This window comes from Eretmochelys imbricata, chromosome 2 (assembly GCF_965152235.1).
Source record: "Eretmochelys imbricata isolate rEreImb1 chromosome 2, rEreImb1.hap1, whole genome shotgun sequence".
Taxonomy (NCBI): Eukaryota; Metazoa; Chordata; order Testudines; family Cheloniidae; genus Eretmochelys; species Eretmochelys imbricata.
The window spans coordinates 38,770,569-38,792,557 of record NC_135573.1 but is presented as its reverse complement, the minus strand read 5'-3'; the positions used below and the strand labels follow the sequence as shown (position 1 = coordinate 38,792,557).

At 42.6% G+C, this 21,989-nt stretch overlaps 1 protein-coding gene across 9 annotated transcripts in view; it reads right to left on the bottom strand.

Moving 5' to 3' along the window:
* RNF19A (ring finger protein 19A, RBR E3 ubiquitin protein ligase) overlaps positions 1-21,989 on the bottom strand; it is an 87,012-nt gene that overhangs the window by 17,177 nt on the left and 47,846 nt on the right. For 8 of the 9 annotated variants that reach the window (XM_077809922.1, XM_077809923.1, XM_077809930.1 and 5 more), the window contains 4 exons: positions 14,229-14,994; positions 4,548-4,756; positions 1,766-1,910; positions 820-982 (listed from right to left, as the gene is read on the bottom strand). In XM_077809922.1, coding sequence (XP_077666048.1) covers positions 820-982; positions 1,766-1,910; positions 4,548-4,756; positions 14,229-14,824 — 1,113 coding nt within the window. In that variant the 5' untranslated portion in view covers positions 14,825-14,994. Of the gene's footprint in view, positions 1-819; positions 983-1,765; positions 1,911-4,547; positions 4,757-14,228; positions 14,995-16,884; positions 17,036-19,031; positions 19,167-21,989 lie in introns of those variants that run through there. The other variant, XM_077809928.1, reaches the window with a different exon arrangement.

Here is a 21,989-nt window from a genome sequence, read left to right as displayed (position 1 = left end):
ATAGCGTAACTCAAGTGAAAGATCTGGCATCTTAACACTTCAAAAAACAGCATTTCAAAGGTCTTTGGATAACTTACTTTTTGACCCTGAATTACAAAACTTGGAAAAGATAGAACAAACACACAAGAATAATTTTATCTGCTATTTGTTATTTGCTTTGCACTAGTACTCCTAGTAGTAGTCCTTATTGCTGGAGGAAAGATACCAACTACTTACTGGTTAATGTGTTAATTCCTTGTCTATTCCCACATCAACAAAAAACACTGCGTTTAGCCGTGAATAGTTGCACTTGGTGATCAGTAAATGTATATACCCTAGTAACTTAATGAATTTGGAAGCCACTAAGTACAAACACAGAAATGTGTGGGCATATGCATATGTATATAGCAGGATTTTCAACTAATATGTCAATGGATTCTTTCTTGCTCGAGATCCAAAGGGAAAAGCTAAGAATTTATTTTTTTTTTACCACCTTTTCCTCTTCTATTGTCCAGATCTGAGTAGGGTTAGGGAGGTTGGAAACTCAGGACTTTTAAAAATCAGGCCACTTATTTAGGTGCCTAAGTAAGGATTTATAGGCCAAATTATAGGAATCAATTTTTAAATATTTTGGGCTTTGTGTGTGCAAACGGAAGAGCCACATTTTGAAAAACATGGCCCCTCACAAATAAAATGAGGATGCTAACCATTTTTAAAGTTATGGCTGAACCTATTTGGGAAGGAACAGTGAACAGAGCCAACTGAAAGTACACCAGTGTACATGATCAAGAGTGTTGCATTTCAAAACAGAAGCAAGGTAAGCAGCACAGTGCACTTTACCTTACGCCCCACATACACAGGGATTCCAATAATCATAGCAGGAATAGCAATGCCAGCTATTAAAGCAATTCCTACTGGAGCTCCAACAAGTGTTCCCAGTTGCCACAGTATCTTCTTCTTACGGCTCCACGGTTTCTTTCCCCAAAATGTACAACCTGATGGGCTAATAGAAATGAATTGTAAACAAACACAAACAACTGCTTAGAAATGAGCCAATGATAAGTTACTTTAAGACATGACAATATCTAATAAAATTCATGTTACACCGATGGTGACTGAGTGTTTAAAAACTATTTCTTCAGACCTTTCAGATGCTCCAATGTCCTTTGAAATGCACTATGAATCATACCACATAATGTCTTGTGCTGCTCAGTGCTAACACAAGTTATCACTTTCACATGGAAACTATAACTTCCAGTTATATCAAGTTAACGCTCGAAATAAATAATCAGCACTAGAACTGCAGTAAAAGTAGCTATTGTGAACATCTACACCATTTCATTCATTTGGTCACACTAAGTATGTGCTGCATCCACCTTTCTGAGCTTGAAACAAAGTGAGAGAACATTTGATTTTTATTTTCTGAAATAAGATGAAGTGACTATTTTAAGGACCTAAATGAAAAAAATATATTGAATTTCTCATACATAAACACTAGAGGATAATTCTCTACTCTGCTGAGACACAAGACAGCCTTTGGTTGACTGGACAACCTGGCCCTAGATATTTTAGCACAGAACATTTATTCATCCAAGCAGAACTTTAAATCAGTCTGCACTAGTATAAACACTCCAGTCACTCCTGAAATTAAACAAGAAGTCAAAACAGGGAAAAGCAAAGTAATGAAAAATCAGGAAACAGGATGTAGGTAAAATTCTGAATGTATAAAATGAGAAAATATTTGTCTCAGATAATCTATAGCTATAAAGATTTTTCCTAAACATACCTTAAATAATGCAAATCCGAGATCTCTTTCATGCATAGCCAACAGAATTCACAACCACATACAGCACAAGTCATGTGGTTGCAGCTTCCATCATTCATTTTTATTATGTAAGCAGCACAACGCGGGCATGGCTTTATATCATCAGCTGTTTAAAATGAAACATGAAGATCATACTATTTCTAAGAAAAAGTGACATTTATCTAAATGCAGACAAGAAATACTTATGAGATTTGACTGATCACAGTAGTTCTGACACAGACATATCTAAATCTTATTTATAAACATGCTTTACTAAATCCTTAATTGCAGGTGGTTTTTAAGTCATGACCCTTTCAAACTATCAATAAACTAGAACTAATCACAACAAATTAAAATATATCACATTTAGATACATCAATAGCTTCACACACACACACAGATTTTCGAAGTCAATAAAACGTAAGTTAGATATTAAACAGACAAAATAATAAACATGAATGATGACAGGCAGTCTTTGCATATAATCCTCTCCACATTTCATACTTCTGTAATCTTCACTCCTGAGTCCTAACCCTTATTTCTTCCTCACACTTAATATGCATTTCACCTTCAATATTCCATATTTTTTGTTCTCTTTTTCACTCCTCTGCTCTTAACTCCGCTCCATGGCCTCCCCTTAATGGCTCTTTCTCCCCAAACCAGATAAATTTATATTTGTTACAGAAAACAGACAAATCAGAATCTTTCTAATACTATTAACTGAGCTTAATACTGAAAATATCACTAAGGGTTTATTTCTGTCACTGACAAGTTTAAAAATGAAAGTTTCCCAAAGAGTAACCTTAATGATAGGAAAGACAAGATATGGCATACTGACAAGACTCTTTCTGTTGCAATTTCTGGACTATTTCCCAGACTGCTACTCTGATTCTGAATTACAGGACAAGCAATTCACCATAGCAACATAAATCACCCCCTCTGTAGCAACATTAGTTATGTAAAGCACGCCCCACTGATTAGCTGGTCAGAAATAACTTGGTGGTGCAGAAGAAAGGTGCAATCCAGTAGGCTTTCGATGGAGAAAATGGGGCAGTGGAAAACTCCTGCCGATTCCCTCTGCTGGAGACCATGCCTAGCATGGGAGAGTCTGCCACAAGCGTAGAGTCAGCAGAACCAGCTCCTACACCAGAGGTGGGCAACTACGGCCCGCGGGACGGACCGTCCTGTTGGCCGGGGAGACTAGCCCCTGGCCCCTTCCCTGCTGTCCCCTCTCCCCCGCAGCCTCAGCTCACTGGGCCGCCAGCGACGGTGTGGCTGGCTCCCGCTGGGCGGTACACCTGCCAGTCCTGATGCTCTGAGCAGCATGGTAAGGGGGTGGTGAGCAGGGGAGTTGGATAAGGGGCAGGGGGTCCTGGGGGGAAGTCAGGGGACAGGGAGCAGGGGGCGGTTGGATAGGCGTGGGAGTCCTGGGGGGCCTGCGAGGAGGTGGGGAGGTGGATAGGAGTCGGGGCAGTCAGGAGACAGGGAGCGTTGTATAGGGGGTGGGGTCTCGAGGGGGCAGTTGTAGGGGCGGAGGGTCCTGGGAGGGGGCAGTCAGGGGACAAGGAGCAGGGGGAGTTGAATGGGTGGGAGGTCCTGAGGGGGGCAGTCAGGGGGCAGAGGCCAGGCTGTTTGGGGATGCACAGCCTTCCCACCTTGCCCTCCACACTGTTTCGGAACCCCAATATGGCCCTCAGGCCAAAAAGTTTGCCCACCCCTGTCCTACACCATCCTCCCCACAGACCGTGATGCACAGGAAGAGGCAGTGACAAAAGTATGGTGCATGCTATCGATTCCCAACTGGCATGTAATCTCTAGGGGACCAGATGCATACTGTACAAGTTAGAGCTGCCCCTAGGCTAGGGTTAGGTCAGAGAATCAGGGAGACATAACTGGACACAGAACGCAGGAGAGAATCTTTCCCCCCCTATGTCTAATTAGTCCAGTCAGAGAGAAGAGTCGGTTGGGGAAGAGATAAACGAGCAAGAGAGTTTAATTTGACAAAGTGTGCGTCAGACAAAACAGGCAACTCTTGGCGATACCAAATCATTGCTCCACTGATTAGTCAAACCTTCCTTTTACTCAGTAACAGTCGCAATAGACTAAATTTTCACATGTCTGAGTTATTTGATTTCTGGCTGGCCAATGCAGAAGCACTTTATTGACAAGCAGAAATTCCCTTGATATATCCCTCATGTGGAGTAACAGTTTGTGCATTCTTATACGGGGTGTGGGTATTGGGTAAATCAATCATCATTTTGCTTTTTCAGGTCTATTTACACCAGTATTCTAAACCTTGTCAAAATTCCACCCACTGGGAAAAATATTGCGTTTCAGCTGTGGAAGCTGTGCAGTTGGGAGGAGAGTGGTTCCAGCCAGCCAGCAGTGTTTCAAGAATACGTGGCTGCAAGTTCACTGAAGATTACACTTCTAAACTATAAAACAACTCAAGATTTAAAAACCCTAAAAAGGCTTGTAACAATTGAAGCCATCAGCGCTACACCCTCATGATTTTACCATTACTGAAAACCAAAAGTTTCCCATATTAGAAAAAAAAAAACCACAAAACCAAAAACCCAGCACTTTTTTTTTTAAAGTTAATCTAAAGTTGTATTAATGTTTTATGGTTCTGAAACTGGTACCAAAAAAAAAGAAAGAATGAGTGTTGGAGCTAATGAAGTCACCACATATTTCTTTCTTTGGTAATACTAATCATGTAACTGTACTAGTAAGACATTCTACAGAGACACACGATCATACATACCTGCTGCTCCGGACTCCTGGCTGTAACTAATAGATGAAGAACGAATTGTTCTCAGGCGTAGACTATGGGCTCTTTCCTGGCGAGCAGCATCACAGGTCTGGTTTGGATGCCAAATCTGTTTACAGTGGTAGCAGAACTCAGTACCACAGCCTTCACGCCCACAGGTAAGTTTGGGACAGCTGGCACAGCCAAAAGCAATCACAGCATATCTTAAATGATCAAAGGGGTAGGAGAAAGATTTTTGTTAATACAAAACCAATATCTATAGACCAGCTAGTAGGGCAACAGCACAAGCAGCTTAAGCATGTACTGTTGTACTGGGGAAGAATGGGGCCCCTAGCCACGGCCACCCCACCCACCTACTCAGATCCAAAATTGTGCAGAGCAGACACCTCCAGCGGCACTAAGACAGATGCAGAGTGACTTCTCCCCCTGCCATGTAGGTTTGGGGGAAAACTGCAGGGAGGAGCTAGCCAGAAACTAAAGCTGTCAGAACGCTCCTTCCTCTATCCTTTGTATTATCTATTGACAGTCTAAGCTCTTTGGGGCAGGGACTGCATACTACTCTATTTGTACAGTGCCTATCAGAACTGGTCCCCAATCTCAGCTGGTCCCTAAGCACTAAAATAAACAAACATGATTTATAATTCAGTGATTCAGTATGGCATAGTCCCCTGCAGCAATCACTTCTTGGGGAAAAAGTAAAGTCAATACTCCAGCATGTCTGACACACTGATGCAACACCTACAAACATGAAATGATAAATTGTCTTTTTGGATATCTATTAAGTGTGTTAAGAACACAAGCTAAACGTCTAAAAACAGGTTTTCTTTTACGGGCAAATATGTGCTGGGGTTAGGAATTAGAGGACAAAGCACAGATTTTTAAAGGTATCTAGGTATTGCTGCACTCAGCATTATAACCCCTAACTGATGTAGGAGCCAAAATGGGACTTAAGACTAAGTGCCTAAACCCCCTCTGAAAATGAGACTGGCTCCTAAATCAGTCTAAATACCTTTAAAAATCCTGAGAGCATACCCAAGTGTTACAAGAGAATTTTAAAACGGCAAATCCCATGTGACCTCATTCCCACCTCTCTGTGCACACCAAATCACATATTCAGGGCCTTTTGCATCCAGGAGACATGGGATCTGGGTTTGCCTCTAAGAATTTCCATAAGTTGCAGTTACAACACGTAAAGATTAAGTTACTGGGAAACTTTACTGATTGTCCATTTGCCTATAGTTTCTTATAGAAAACAAAACATTCACATGAGTGTAATTACCAGAAATAGTTATTTGACCATTTTAAAAACTAAAGATTAGCACAGCATTTGAGTGGATTAGTCTTTTCAGCATTCATATTATACAGCATTTGTTTACAGCAAAATTACCTTCATACTACCACAAAACCAAATAAAGAACAGCCTAGAGAGGTCTAATGGAAGCACAACATGTGCTGCCACAAAGAACATCCAAGTTCAGATGTCTTGCCCAGTCCCTTACTCCTAGGTTGATGAAGATAAAGAGTATGGGAGAAACAGCACGTTCAGAAAAAGATGCACAGCAAATTGCTGTTTTGCTAATCCACTCAAAAAAGTTTATAGTGTTGTGTTTCAGGTTTCACAGAGAGTATGTTTCCTCTGATACTACTGTGTTGCAAAGGGGATCACTGTGACACAGCATGCATAAGATTAGAAGGATGGGGGAAAGGAAAGTGAAGCCCTTGGGCTCCTCAAGTGGCTCTGAGGAAGGAAAAAGAAGTATACATTAAACCGTTAAGGGGGGAAAAAATCTTCATGCTGGCATGGAAATATTAACATTCAACATTCTCAAATGTAATTAGTGATTTTGGTTCTCTCCATTTTTAAGGGCTATCCTGAGACACCTTAAAGGAGCCTGGCTTTTCAGAGGACTGGTACCAACACCAACCTCAAATTGGGAACCCATAGTCAATAGTCTACTGAAAATCTTAGTCAATGATTTTACATTTATAGAGCACTGTCAACACTTAGACACTGTGGCAATGGGCACCACAGAAAAAACAAGGAGAGACAGATGTTTAATTCAGAAATTAGTTCACATAGTACTGAAAAAGTAACATTTGAGGCTGAATATGATGGCAGGTGATTAACATTACAAAAACAACAATAGTCTAAGACAGGAGGGGTAAAATTTTTAATAGCGCTTAAGTGACTTAGGAAGCTATGTCCCATTTTCAAAAGTGCCTGAGTCACTTAGGCACCTATATGATCAATGGGCTTTTGAAAATGTTACCCAAAGTGAATAATATTGTACCTAACTGAAATTTGTGAAGTTTACAGAGAAGATGCTATGATGAGATTGCCTACAACTGCATGTGGCCACCTGCAACTGCTTGTAGCAAATATTCCCAATGACCAGAGACAGGACAGTAGATGGGGAGGGCTCCGAAGGGATGTCTACCCAGAAAAGAAAAATCATGGTTGACCTGTGCCAGCCAAATTGGAACTGCAGGGCTCTGGCTGCAGGGCTGTTTCATGGATGTGTAGAATTCTGGAGCTCTGCGACCCTCCCACCACACAGAGTCCTAGAGCTTGGACTCTACCCCGAGCCAAGAATTCTATACGGCAATGAAACGACTCTGCAGCCCGAGCCCCGTGAGCCCAAGCCGGCTGGCACACATTAACCGTGGGTTTTAATTTGCTGTGCAGACATGCTCTGAGTTACTCAGAGCATTCCTTCCCAAGTGTCTGGGTGGTGGGTCTTGCTGACATGCTCAGGGTCTAACTGACCATGGAGGAGGAACACACGTACAGTGGCCCTGAATTGTGGCACATCTCACAGCAATAACTAATTTGAGAAAAATAAACCTTCAATTTTATCTATGTACTTTGCATGTTAATACTTTTCAGTTTGTCAAAGCACAGATCTAGAAGAGAATGCCTAGTGCTGCACCATGCAACAGTTAAAGCATATGTTTGTTCATCTGGAGATTGTGTATTTCTTTAAGAATTTATTCTTGAAATTATTTTATCCAATACCAAAATAGCTGTGGAGCACCTAGCAGTCATTCCCCTTAATTTTTAATTTACAAGCATTCAATAAAGATGTTCTTACTGTACATGAAAATGGCACACAAGTATCTGTAAAGTATTTGTATATTACACAGACACACAAAACGTATGAAATGAACATTAAGGTTGCAAAGTGTACTCAAAAGTTAGGAAGTGAAAGAATTAAGATTGCCCAGAAAACCTTAATTTGACTCCTTTGTGCATAGGCAGGTATTATGATACAGTCTTTAATTACACGATCACATACTATTTTTCCACAAGACCCATCTTACTCAGTGCACAGAATGGATGGTGCTCACTTAATGAGCAGCTATTCAATATTTTGTGTTACCCTCATATTTCAGTGTGTGGACCCTGGCCTTAATTTATTGCCCACTGTTCAAACCCTGCTATGAAAGACAGAATTAATGTCCTCATGGGCTTTTCTGTGGTGCCTATTACTATAGTATGAGTGCTTCACAAACACCAATCGATTTATCTTCACAATACACAAGAGGCAAAGGGGTGATATTATCCACATGTTACGGATGGGGAATGGAGGCAAAGAGATTAAGGTCAAGACATCCACTAAATTAGGATGCCCAATTTGAGACTCCCAGGGCCTGAATTTTCAGAGTATTTAGCATTAAATAGTATTTAATTTGCTCAAAGCACAGCTCCCACTGATTTTAGCTTTAGCTTTGAGTGGCCACCACTTCTGCAAATCAGACCCTGGGGTATCAACTTGGGCACCAAAACATGAGGAACATACCATTAGTGACCACCTATAAAAAAGGATGGTTTAAGTGATTTGCCCAGCATCTCATAGAAAGTCTAGCAGTGGCAGGGATTCAGCTAAAACCCCTCACTTCATTCACTACACATCTTCCAACTTTTTCAACAAATGAGGCAGGAGTCCAACAGACAACACACTTTATTACACAACCCTGATCCATCCCCAGAGCAGGTCGATCCTGCACTGAATGCAGCACACTGAATGTGGAAAAAAAAATAGTCTTTAATTATATGATCACTTACTATCACAACCCATTAATTCTGGCATTTCCGAACTTTTGAGTGCTTTACAATGCAACCTTAATAATGTCCTTTTAACAGTTTATTGTGCAAAATTTCCCAATTTTAAAAAAAAGCAAACTGAAAAAACAAATTCCATCATCTAGCACTATACTGCCACCCACTCGAGCCATCAGCAAGACTGCCTACATCTCGGTCACTTGAGCTGAGTAACTGATAGCAAATAGGCTGCCATTCTGCAAGTGGACCAGCACTAGAGGGCAAGGGTGCACCGTTGGCTTCGCAGGTATGTGCGGACATCAGAAAAAGGCTGAAATCTCTGGTCCCATTTCAGGCTCTGAATGGGAGTGTACTCTTCTAGTGAGCAGACCTCTTCTCTGCTTCTTCCCCACAAGCTTGAACCCTTTGCCCTGCCCCAACCCTCTCTTACAGCTCCCACCCACCACGGCTCCTTATCTCAGTCCTGTTTTCCTTCTCTAGTCAATCTCAATCTCCACTCCTCCTGCTTCTCATCCCAATCCCTTTGTCCAATCAGTCCCACTCTTCCATTCTGGATTTGCTGTATAAGTCCCAGTGTCCCCCTCACGCCCAGTTTCTCCCCTTCCCTACATCCGGCCCCAGCTTCCCCCCACCCCTTCTCAAGTCTTTGTGGATCTGTCTCTCTTGTCCTCGCTCCCCTGCAATTGGCCCCCAGGCCTAGTCTCCCTTTTAGTTCCCTCATCCAATCTCGGTCTTCTGCCCACACCCTCTCCTTGGTTCACAGATTCCAAGGACAGAAGGGACCTCTCTGGATCATCTAGTCCGACCTCCTGGATAACACAGGCCATAGGACTTTCTTGATCAGTTCCTTGTCCCAATCCCCCCACTTCCTGCCTTCTTGTCCCAGTCCCTGCTCAGACAATCCCATTCTCTCCCTGCACCCCAACTCATTGTCAGAACTGCCTTCTGTTCCCTCTCACACACTCATTCCTACTATCAGTCTCCTTCTCCAGCCAGTCCCAGTCTTGCCCTTTCTCCCAGCTCTTCATCCAATCTGTGCTGCTCCCCAAGCTCCCACCCAATTTTCCTCCCTGGTTCCCCAATCCCAGTTTTCCTGATTCCCAGTCTCCTTGCCCAATCAGTTCTCCTCTCACCTGCCGGCTCACAGTCCCAGCCTCCCCACCCAGTCAGTCCCAATTTCTCTCCCTACCTCCAGCCCCAGTCTCACCAGACTCCTTTTCCAAATCTAGTCTTTACCGCTATACTGGTCCACCTTGTTTCTCCTCTGCATTTCACTGGGGCTGCTTACTCCTCCTGCTGCCTGGGGGCCACCAAAGTGGAGGAGGTCCAGCACTGAGACAACAGGAAAGTCAGGTCCAGTGCCTGGACCTTATCCCTGCCCAGAGCAGCTGGGATCAACCATTTCAAGGAAGTCTGTTGCCCTGGGCCGTAGCATGTTCAGTTGCTGTGTGGGGATGGCACAAGTGCCATCTGGTTAGCACAAGATGAGCTATGCTGGACCATGTAAGGATGCAATCTTTGGAAATTTTAGCAGTTAAACTCTAGAACGTATCTACAGAGTATGTGTAAAATGCAATTTTTAAAAGGATGACTTGGCCAAAATTTGGGAGATTTTTACTTGGATAGCAAAAGGCACATCTCTAACACAAAAGGTCACCCTGCCTCCCTTCTGTCAAATTTCAAGTTCCTGCTCCAAAGCATGGGGGATATTAAAAGATTCTGAAAGAAAAGGTCACCAGATTTTTTTCTCAGAAATGGCTGAACTGTTTTGGCTGATATTTTCTACAAATATTCTACCAGAGGCAGACACCCAGCATGGAAAGTTCTTTCCCAAATGGTGGAAGTTTGATAAAAGTTATAAGCCACTGAAAACAGGATCTTATAATGAAAATTGTCAGGCAAACCTACCAGATAGGGCTATAGCACTACCTATAAAACACACAAACTTAGGTAGGCTCAAAAGATACTGTATTCTTATTAAAAAACTATTAGAAAAACATATGAAAACATTCAGCACTACAAAAAGTGTATGTGCCAAAGTACTGTAAATTTGTCTGACTAGTTATGTTTCATCCTAATTTTGTTTATACTGATGTGTTCCTAAGAGACAGTGTGAACACCCTTAATGTTTGTGTTTTCAAATGGCACTTCTCAGTTAAAATTTATGCTTTTTTTTTTTTTTTTAATAAAACTCACTGTTGATACAAATTTAAAGTGACAGAATTAATTAGAAACTCCAAATGGAAAATACCCCGATTAAATTTGCAAACCAAGTATGTTTTTCTAAAATATACTTAAATTCCAAAATTAGGTTGTTTATTAAAAGAGAGTTTATACAGAATGTAACAAAAGTTTTTGTAACACTAAAAAATGAAAATAGTTTGTTTGGATGTACACATTCCCCTACAACCATAACACCATGGTAGTACAGGATAACAAAAATGTGAAGCTACTCTATTCTTTCTTCATACTGAGTGAAGTACAGAATATAAAGTAATAGGTATCAGATTTAACAATTTTTTGTTTTAATTTGCTAAGTTTTTATCATGCAAGCAAATTTTAAATCAATGATTGTACTTAATTGAAAAAAATAAGACACAAGCACAGAAGAAACTCCCTAACTTGCAGTAGTGACTGAGAAACTATCACAAAACTGGACAATCAAAAGGGGAAGGAATGAAGGGGACGAAACAAAAAAGCAAGATCTTTTAAAAGAAACTTGCCTACCCTAAGAATTTTTTGTAAAACTTCCAACTACTGGGAACTCTGGTATAAATAAGGCTCCTATAGCTAGATCCATTTACCACTGTGTCTATAAAACCTACTTTTCAACAGATTTAAACCAACAATGGATTATAAGAGTTGATGAAGACCTGCCTACCCTAGGATTCTGATTTTACAAACATTTATACATGTGCTTAGCTTTAAGCACATACTGACAGGTTTCAGAGCAGCAGCCGTGTTAGTCTGTATTCGCAGAAAGAAAAGGAGTACTTGTGGCACCTTAGAGACTAACCAATTTATTTGAGCATAAGCTTTCATGAGCTACAGCTCACTTCACTTATGCTCAAATAAATTGGTTAGTCTCTAAGGTGCCACAAGTACTCCTTTTCTTTTTAAGCACATAAGAATTCCTATTCAAGTCAATGGCACTACCCACACATTTAAATTTAAGCATACACATAAATATTTGCAGGATCAGGGCCTAGAATTCCTACCAGAGGAATTTTTTGGCAACATTTTATATTCACTTATGGTATGTCCTATTTTACTTATTTTGTCATATTACTATTTGTTATCCTTATCCTTCCTTGCTCCTCCCTGCACCCTTCTTCCCCTCCTGTTTATAAGCCCAGAATGTTGTGCCATTTAGACTTTAAATTATAGCTCTTTGGGTCAATGAAAATGTCTTCGCCCTGTGAGGTACCTACAGCATTTTACAAGAAGTGCTCAATAAATAAATTTTGTGAATTAGCAAATCAATCAAGGATACATCACAAAATGAGATCATCCACCCCCCTGCTCTCTATCCCCTGACCGCCTCCAGACTCCCTGCCCCTAACTGACCCCCACCGCCCGATCCACCCCACCCTCCTTCCTGACTGCCCCCCCCGGGACCCCTGCCCCATCCATCCACCCCTTCTCCCAGACCGCCCCGGGACCCCCACCCCAACTGCCCCCCACTGCCCCATCCAACCCCCCCTTTGACTGCCCCCCCGGGACCCCTGCCCCCATTCAAACCCCCTGTTCCCTGCCCTCTGACCGCCCTGACCCCTATCCACAACCCAGCCCCTGACCGCCCCCCAAAATCCCCTGCCCTCTATCCAACCCCCCCGCTCCCTGCCCCCTTAACGCAGGGTCAGGCTACGGCTCTGCAGCTGCGCTGCCCCAGGAGCTCACCGCCCCACCACCCAGAGCATTGCACTGGTGGCGCAATGAGCTGAGGCTGTGGGGGAGGGGCTGGTGGCTAGCCTCCCGGGCCAGGAGCTCAGGGGCCAGGCAGGACGGTCCCGTGGGCCGGATGTGGCCTGTGGGCCGTAGTTCGCCCACCTCTGATTCAAAGTTTAGGCAAACTTCTTCTGGTACTAAACAGGATCAAACTGGAGGGAGTGAGGGCCCGGGCTGTGGTGCGAGCTCTGGGGTGGGGCCAGAGATGAGGGGCTTAGGGTGCAGGAAGGGGCTCAGGGCTCCAGTGGTGGTGCAAACTCTGGAGTGGGGCCAGGGATGAAGGGTTTGGCTCAGGTCTGGGGCTGGGGGTGAGGGGTCCGACTGGGGATGCCAGGGATGAGGGGTTTGGGATGCGGGGGGGGGGGGGGGGCCAGGGCTGGGGCCAAGGGCTTTGGATTGCGGGAGGGGGTGTGGGTTCTGCAAGGGAGTTCCCAGCTGGAGCAGGGGGTTGGGGCACAGGAGGGGGTGAGGGATACAGGCTCTGGGTGGTGCTTATCTAAGGCGACTCCCAGAAGCGGCTGGTATATCCCTGCAACCACTAGTCACAGGGGTGTCCAGGAGGCTCCACGCACTACCCTTGCCCACAGATTCCCAGCCATTGGGAGCTGCGGAGCTGTCGCTTGGTGTGAGGACAGTGCACAGAGCCTCCCTGGCCAGCGCTGTGCCTAGTGGCCACAGGGACATCTGAGCCGCTTCAGGGAGCCGCAGAGGCAAGGAGCTTCCCTTAGCCCTGATGAACCGCTGACCAGACTTTTAAGAGCAGTGAGGGTCCCTTTTTGAGCAGGTGTTCCGGTTGAAAACTGGATGCCTGGCAACCCGAACAACAGCAGGTATATCTCACAACCAACAGCAAGTGGACTGTTGTCTGCAGGTGAAGAGAACTAGAATTAAAAAGACTTTTCAAGCAGATTTCTCAGGGTGTTTTTCTTTTATATTAGATATCAATAATGCTTTTTAGCTTATATTTAACTCAGTAAATTAATTTGCTGGAAGTACTTACCGTAACTTGTAAAAAAAAATACTGTAACCATTTGATCTCACTACCACAACAAATGAATTATCACAGTTTTACAGTCACCCTTCACCACAATATCTGAGTGTCTTACACATAGAATCAAAAGCAATAGCAATGTCCCTAGTGTACCTGATAGAGTCTCTAGCACGTCTCCCTTTCTGGGGTCAGAACTCTGGTTGGAGTAGGGTTTTTTTGGAAGGTTTTTTTGTTTGCTTGTTTTGCTTTATTTTATTTTTTTAAAGGAATTCTGCTTCCCCCCCAGCTGCTGGCACTTGAAGTGCCAGTGCTTTAAGGCACAACATTTCATCCTTCCTTTTAAATAGCCTTACACTTAGTACTTGGGGCTCCATGCATCTATCTTACCTATTTTGTCACCTGATTTGCTTTATATACCTTATTCACAAACTAGAATAATCTGTTTCCACAATTTTCTTGGTTAGAGGATAAAACATTTTGTCAACAATAATGTGGAAATGATTACAACATTAGAATTACTCTAATTTACTTGTTACAAATTCAAACAATAATGTAGAGAGATGATAGGGGAGATTTGGTGACAGTGATTTTACTAGTTAGAGAAGTTCAATATGCCCCACTGGATCAGATGGGAAAAGAAAGGATGGGGGGGTGGGGAGGGAAGCACTCTTACCCACAGTCTGGAGCTGGGCACCATCTACAATCCGGGTCTGCAACTAGCCACCGTCTAAGCATGAATTCTTCATATTTTTCCATCAAGATGTCATCATTTAATATCAAACGAATATCATGGGGATTAAATCGTTCAGAGCATTCTGGGCAGCTGATATTAACTCTGCTCTCAGAGATTTCTATCCGGAGATACTGACGTAAGCAATCCACACAAGACCTATGGTGACAAGTCATTATTTCTGGGAATCTGTCTTTAGAGTACCGCAAAAGGCACAAGGGACACTCCATGAAGTCGCCACTTGGTTTGCTGCTAGAGGTGGCTCCACTGTCTGAAGAGGTATACGTGGAGAAAATGGAGTTCTTGTCTGTACACATTTCCGAATGTATACTTTCAATACTTGCAATTCCATCCACCCCTCCATTTAAATCCCTGGATTTGCGTTTTGTGTCCTTTTTCCTCCGAAAGATAGAGGCCAATGAAATTCTTCTTTTCTTTGGTGCCTTTTTAACTGAAGGCAAACTCACCGAGGAGGCAGAAGACTGCAGGTCCCGATCAGAACCCATTTGCCGATGCAAACTCATTTCTAGAACATTCATCAGAAGTGTATTGAAGTTAACATGTAACCCTAATCATTTTTAAGGCTCAATTCAATATGAGAGGACATATGCTAAGTCATGTTGTCGGGTAATCGCTACTGGACAGACCGTCTTCATGCAGAAACTTCTTCACGCGCATTTATTTCCTGCCAACTCTTCATAGAAATTATCTGAATGGGGGGGGGAGGGGAGAGGAGCAAGGGAAGGAGGGGGGGGAAAAAGGACAGGTTAGAATCATATTCATTCAGTCCCTTTGCTAATTCTAAAAAAAAAAAAAAAAAAAAAAAAAAGAGCGTAGTACCTGAGCACCGTATTTCTCATATTATACATATTACTGCTAACTCTTCCTCCTTCTCATCAACAGCCTTACCTATCTGTTTGATTCATTAATCTGCTGCACCTTTGTCATTTACCAACGTTGTAAGTTGTCTTTTTACTACACTGTGCTGAGAATAAAACAATAGGGCAACAGCTCCTGTAGGAACTACTGTAATACAAGTAATGATAAAACAACAATGGAAAATAAAATATAAGCAGCTCTTCCAATCAGAAGTATAGGGTAATCAGTGGATTTATAGTGTTTAACCTATTAAGGCTACAATACTTTGTAGTTGGGGCGGGGGGGAGGGGAAGAGGAGGAAGAGAAGAGACACATATAGAACCACTATAGCTAAACAAAACAAAACAAAAATTTTAAAAAAACATGCTCTATATGAATATCCTTCCACTCAGGGTCTGTACTTCTAGAAACAGGGCAAGAGGGGAAAAAAAAAACATGGGATTTCCATGCTGAAATCCAGGCAGGAGGTAATAGAGATTGGAGCTGTACTTCCTTCAGGTTTCCTTCTGTGGCTGCTACTAAGCAGCTGCCAGGAGACTCAGACAATGGCAGCATGGTTCTTTTACTGGATCTTGCTTCCAGGGAAAAGGGGAACCAGCAGAATAGTAGCTGCCCCTGCAACACAGCATGGGTCTCCCTTCTTCATGGATCCATGAGACTGGGAGGGAGCATGGCCTCCAAAATCCACAACCTCCATTTTCCACTGTCTTCTAGCAAAGGAGCCAGTTACAGAAAAATGCAGTAAGGGCACCTCCATTACCCATCCTTCCCACAGGTTTTTCCATACAGGGGGCTATCTGGCTCTCAGAAAACATGAGACCTATAATACGACTTTTGATAATAAGGGGAAAATGAGAGGTGTTTCCTGGAAGATGTCAATGTCATATAATTGGATGTACTGGCTTGCTCCGGTGTACTGTGGACTACCACATTGCTGGCCTTTATATTTTGTTTCTCAGTGTTTCAAACTTTACCTCAATATGGAAAAGGAGGACTGCAACTGGTTTTCAATGTGTCATACTGAAGTTAACTGCTAGAAACAAATAGGAAGGAGGAGGAGGGATTTATAGGGTTTACATAATGTGATATATTACAAATTCTATTTTTTTATACATGTTGGTAGATGGGAGACTTAGGAATCTGTTAAGTGTCGGCATATTGAGCAGGAGACCTTGAGCCAATGGCATATAACAAAATTTGTATCCTAGATATAGGACCAGCTACTGATTGAACAGTAACTAAGTGCATGTCTAGAGACCCTTCCCACAACAGCCAAATCAGCAACACCTAGAACACAAAGTCAAGCAGGGGAGGTTTCAAAAGAAGATTGACTAGCAGTGGAAACGTCAACCCACTGATCTCTCCAAGAGGAAGATCTGATACCATGTATGTGCAACAAGAAACAGTAAATCAAGATATAAATATGGTCATATCATGGATAGGCTAGTGCACATATTTGGGGAGGTCATTCTCATCTTTGTTTAAAACCAATACAAAACAAAAACAAAGAAAATCAAAAATCCACACCCTAAAAACAACCTCTCAAACAGCTGTAAACCTGCAGCCAAGAGGATAATTAAAACACAGCCACTAACACAGCACATAGCGATTACTGTGAGGAGAATCTAATGTCTCACTTCCCACCACATTTTACACTTTTAGTATTTATAAGCATTTTCTATTTCCATTTTATTGACATTTCAATTTTGTAAGCCAATACCTGATGACTTCATCATATGACTGCTATGCTGTGAAAATACTGAAGAGTCATGAAATGACAGCTGGTTTCACTAACACCGAGAACCATGGTTAGGCGCTTTTAAGAGTATTTCTTTCAAAGTTGGTATATTTCAAGTCCTGCATTTATGGGACTGTGAAATAAAATGTTCATATTCATCATGCATAATTCATGCAAACAAATTCTGCAGTCACAATATACATAAACAATATATACTAAATGGAACAAAGTATTTAAACTACTGTATTATGCTCTGACAAACTGATTCACCAAGAACAGATTACTGAGATCTTACAGTAACTTCATCATCCCTCTGCTGCAACAGCATTAGCATTTACATGTAGGATGCAAGTATAGAAAATCTAGGAGTCATCTCCATAGCAACTTTGCTGCCAGAATGTGTAAAGGAAGGCCTACTTTTAAAAACCTGCAGCTTCATACTATTATTTGCATTCCCAGTTAACAGTCCAGTCACACTCAAACTGATGTCCTCTCTTGCAAATTCGAAAAGGCTGCAAGGCCTTGGGAATGAGGAATTTCGCAAGCAAAATCCATTCAGTGTTGTTAAAACATGTTTTTTCTCTTTTTCACTGATGGGATGTTTGGGTTGCTAGGTGCCTGGTTTTCAACCAGAAAGTCTGGTCGAAAAGGGGACCTGGCAGTGTCCGGTCAGATGTACTGACTGGACACCAAAAGGCTGGTTACCATGGGGTGGGTGGAGGCGACGGGTCATTAACCTGTGCCAGTTCCTGTTCAGGCAGGGCACCCTCCTACCTGCTGGAAGGCTCCTTGTCAGAGAGCAGCAGCTCCCATCCCAGCCCCTAGAGGAGGGGGAGAAGAGGGAGAGTGGAGATGACCCAGTGAGCGACAAGGGAGGGGAGAGAGGAGCAAGGGACAGGGGAGGGGCCTCAGGGGTCCGGTTACCAGCAATTAGAAAGGTGGTAACCCTTGGGATGCATTATGCTGTAGACTGTATCTGAAGTAAAATATTTAAAATGCTATAATAAGTAAATTAAAAACAAGCTTCTATTTCAGAGCATCATGCACAATAGTACTAAATTTATAGCTGAATTCTAAAAAAGCTATATTGTTCCTGGTTGAATGATGACTGTTCTCTTGTATCGTGCCTCACTTCACAGTGGTTAAAATTACTATTACATCTGTAATAAGTTGTTACTTCACAAACCAAATTTCTCTAATATCCTGGGAACAACACGGCTACAACACTGCATATTACATATATTGACATGTATGATTCAACTTGACTGAGGGTAAAAAAAAAAAAAAATCTGTTAGGATCCAAAATACTGTATCTCCTGAAGCAAATGAAGGTTCATTTGTCAAAGGCACTGCTGTTAAGTAATTGTGTACTAAATCCATAAACTAAATGAAAACAAAATGCTTGTAGAATTCTCCTACTTATAAAACAAGTTTACAGAGCTTCAATAACTAATATTTTTCCACTTTATAAAGGAAAATGAGACTTCGTGTCAACATGCAGTATCATTCCATTTTTATGGTACATGGAATATAATTATTGTATTATACACCAACCAATTCTTTGCTACTCATTTTTATCAAATTCTGTATGCCAAAAAATAAACTGAAAAGTAGAGTACTAATTTCAGTTCATTGAAATTAGTACTCAGAAATGGAATTCCATCTCCAGCGCCAAAAAGTCAGTGCAAAGCAATTCGATGGAATGTCTGTAAAACTGGGGATAAATTAAAAAATGATGGTATTGCTGTTAATTTGTCAAACAGTATCAAAACTGAATGACAATAGTTCTAGGTGGAGGTCTAATCCGGACTACAAACTCACAAGTCTGTAGGAAGTAATCCAACGTTAAATAATATACGTATATTTCTAAATTGGACAAATTCTAGCAGAGCCGCATGAAATAAAATATACATTGTGTTAAAATGTAACTAGAGAGCCAAATTTTAAAAGGCAGCTCTTTGACCTAAAGAGCAAAATTCTGGGGTTACTCATCTGGATTTGGCAAATCAATAAATATGAAGCCAAAACAACACCTTCAGAAAATTATTTTATTTACTTTTACAACCATTAAAGTGAGGAAATGGATTTGCTAAAATACAAGCATGCAAGGTTGTATAATGGTTCCATACCAATGATTAATGTTGCGCTGGCAGAGCTGATGCAGGACGGTGTGCAGTTGGGAACCCGGACCGGTGGATCCAGTGAATGAGGAGCCTTCTTCTCACTCTTTGAGCCTTGGAATGCACGCCTCCTCCATGGCCAGAATTCATGGACAATGCAGCCTCTTTCTTGGATCTGGAGGAACACTTACTACCATGTTTATGCACATTCTTCTGGGTTTCATGGCTAGGCCCCAGCACGGTATCCATAGCTAAGGCAAAGTTTTTGTCATGGATATTTTTAGTAAAAGTCAAGGACAAGTCACGGACAATAATGAAAAATTAACAGAAGCCCGTGACTTGTCCTTGACTTTTACTAAAAATATCCATGACAAAATGGGTAGCCTGGGCAGCTGGAGGGGGAGAGCGGGGCTGGGAGCTCCAGGGTCACCCTCCACTGGCGGCTCCAAGCTGTGGGGGTCCCCCGGCCTCCCGCTGCAGCTGGGAGCAGCAAGGGCCCCTCTTGCCGCCTGTGGCGGCTGGGAGTGGCAGGTATTTCCCCTGCTGCCCAGGGTGGCTGGGATCCCCCCCGCCACCCCTTTCTGCCAGGAGCAGTGGGGATTCCCCCCTGCCACCTGTGGTGGCCCAGAGCGGCAGCAGGGAGCTGCAGGGCTCCCCCTGCCACCCACAGTGGCTGGGAGCTGCAGGGGTATTCCGCAGCTCCCTGCCTCCACAGGTGGCATGGGACCCCACAGCTCCCAGCCAGTGCTGGCTGAGGTCTTTGGATTCCATGATTTCCATGACCTCCGTGATTAAATTGCAGCCTTATCCATAGTGCTGGTACCGACAGATCTGGACTGGGACTCTGCGATAGGAGGCTCCTGGACCGTTCAGGTCAGCGTACATGATGTACTGCTCAGGATCGGACTACGGCCCCATATGAGGTGCGTCTTAAGCCATAGGGCCTGGCCTTCCTGGGCGCAGGCAGGGAAGGAGAGGCAGATACCGCACCTGGACGTGATGTGGGCTTCCTCCAAGCAGTACAGGATTGTCGTTGAATGAAAACAAGCAAAGGAAAGAAGTGCCGACCTTGAATCCTGGTATCTTTGGTATAATCCAGTGCCCAGACACAGGTGCGGGGGTGGGGGTGAGGGGGCAGGGTTGGTGGAGAATCACCAAAGCAGTGTCCCAAAATCCTTGATCCTAGAAAAATTACTATGAGCACTAAAACTACTACTAAAATCAGTCAAATCTGAAGTATATACACAAGAATAAAAAAGCAGTTTTTTTGGAAAGTGCGTCACGAAAGATGAGAAAAAGGAAGCAGCTCTGACGCGGATCTTGGGTGGTGTGAAGGAACTGAAGACATGGTCGATCTGTTCCACCCTCTATGGTCTCGGGTGAAACCACAAGGCAATGCCAGGGCGCATGTGCAGACACTATTACTTGGAAAAGCTCTGGCTCTGGGAACCTGGCACATGCGCACATCTCTCAGTGGAATACTATAGGGACCATCTCTCAAAGAAGCAACATTTATTCTTGTTTCTGTTACAGGAACACTGTCAACGTGACATCTGGTGAAAAAAATTTTCACATACTACACTTGCTTGAATTCCCCTGCCGATTTTTATGCTTTTACAATCATACTTTCTCTCTCTCCTGTTAACGAATTTAGTTTCCCCTGTCTTCTGTGTGGGTCTTAATGATAGTGCAACTGACCAAATACTATCGAATGCACAAAACAAACAACCTGACAAAACTGAACTCTTTTTGGCTAATGTTTCCCTTATAGTAATCTTTGGTGTTGAAAGCAACAGTAATATATACCAAAAAGTGTTATCTTCAGGCACAAGTATGAAACAAATCAGTTATAGTCAAAAAACAACATTAATTTATGGTGATAAACTTGTTGGAAATAAACTCTCTGAAAAGTATAGTAACCAAGAAGAAGAATATAAGCCTCCTTCCCTTCCTTTCTCTAGAGAGGAAAGAACGCGCATTACAAGATTTTTTTGCCAATTTCAACAGATGTGCGAATCAAGAAATAGCAGCTATGGTGATTCATCAACTGCACTTTTTATAAGCAAAGTTTTTCCCATGTTCTAATAAATGTTCTCTTTCAGTTTGGTGTTCTCTTTGCATGGGATATATCAAACATTCACTCTCCAGCAAGACCAATTCCTAAGAGACTTTGCCTCGTTTTTGGAATACAGAAGTTGCCACATATTTAAAGGCAACTTACAATTATCCTATACCAGATTCAAAATCTGAAAGACAGAGTTAGCCATTCTCTCTTTTGTAGTAGATGTGGCTTTTATTATTAGTTACAAAGTTTTAAAAAGAATAGACAACACATGAGTAGCCATTACAGAAGAGAGGGTATAAAGTCTAGCTTCACTGTGATAACTTAACTAATCATGGTCAGATCCGCACAAAATAGCACAAGGCTTAGCAGAGCAAATGTGAAATACAATGAAATACAATGAAAAACAAAAAACTAAAAGCTCAGCTCGCAGTGGCAGGTCCTGTCCCATGGGGATGGGGATTTTTTCCCACTCCTGAGCATTATAGTTATTCTGATCTAATTTCCTAGTGTGGACCGGATCTAAGTTAATAACATTCCTGCTAACATTTTCCAAGTTACTGTGAGCTTTAAACACTGTTGCCAGCCCTGCAGGCAAAGGGGGGTAAGGAGAGGGAGAAAGGAAGGAAGATCACCCCAAGGCAGATATTTCACCCTCACTGCCAGAGGTGCAAGTTGATGTTGTTGCACAGATTAACTGGCCAAGAAACTCTCCTGATTTACTGGGGGGAGGAAGAGGAATCAATATTATTAGTCCAGTGAGCTCCTTAGCCAGCTCTTTTAAAACTCTTGGATGCAAGTTACCTGGACTTGCGGATTTAAAAATGTCTAACATCAGTAGCTGTTTAACATTCTCATGAGTTTCTACTGGAATGGAAAGAGTGTTATTATCGGACTACCCCTAC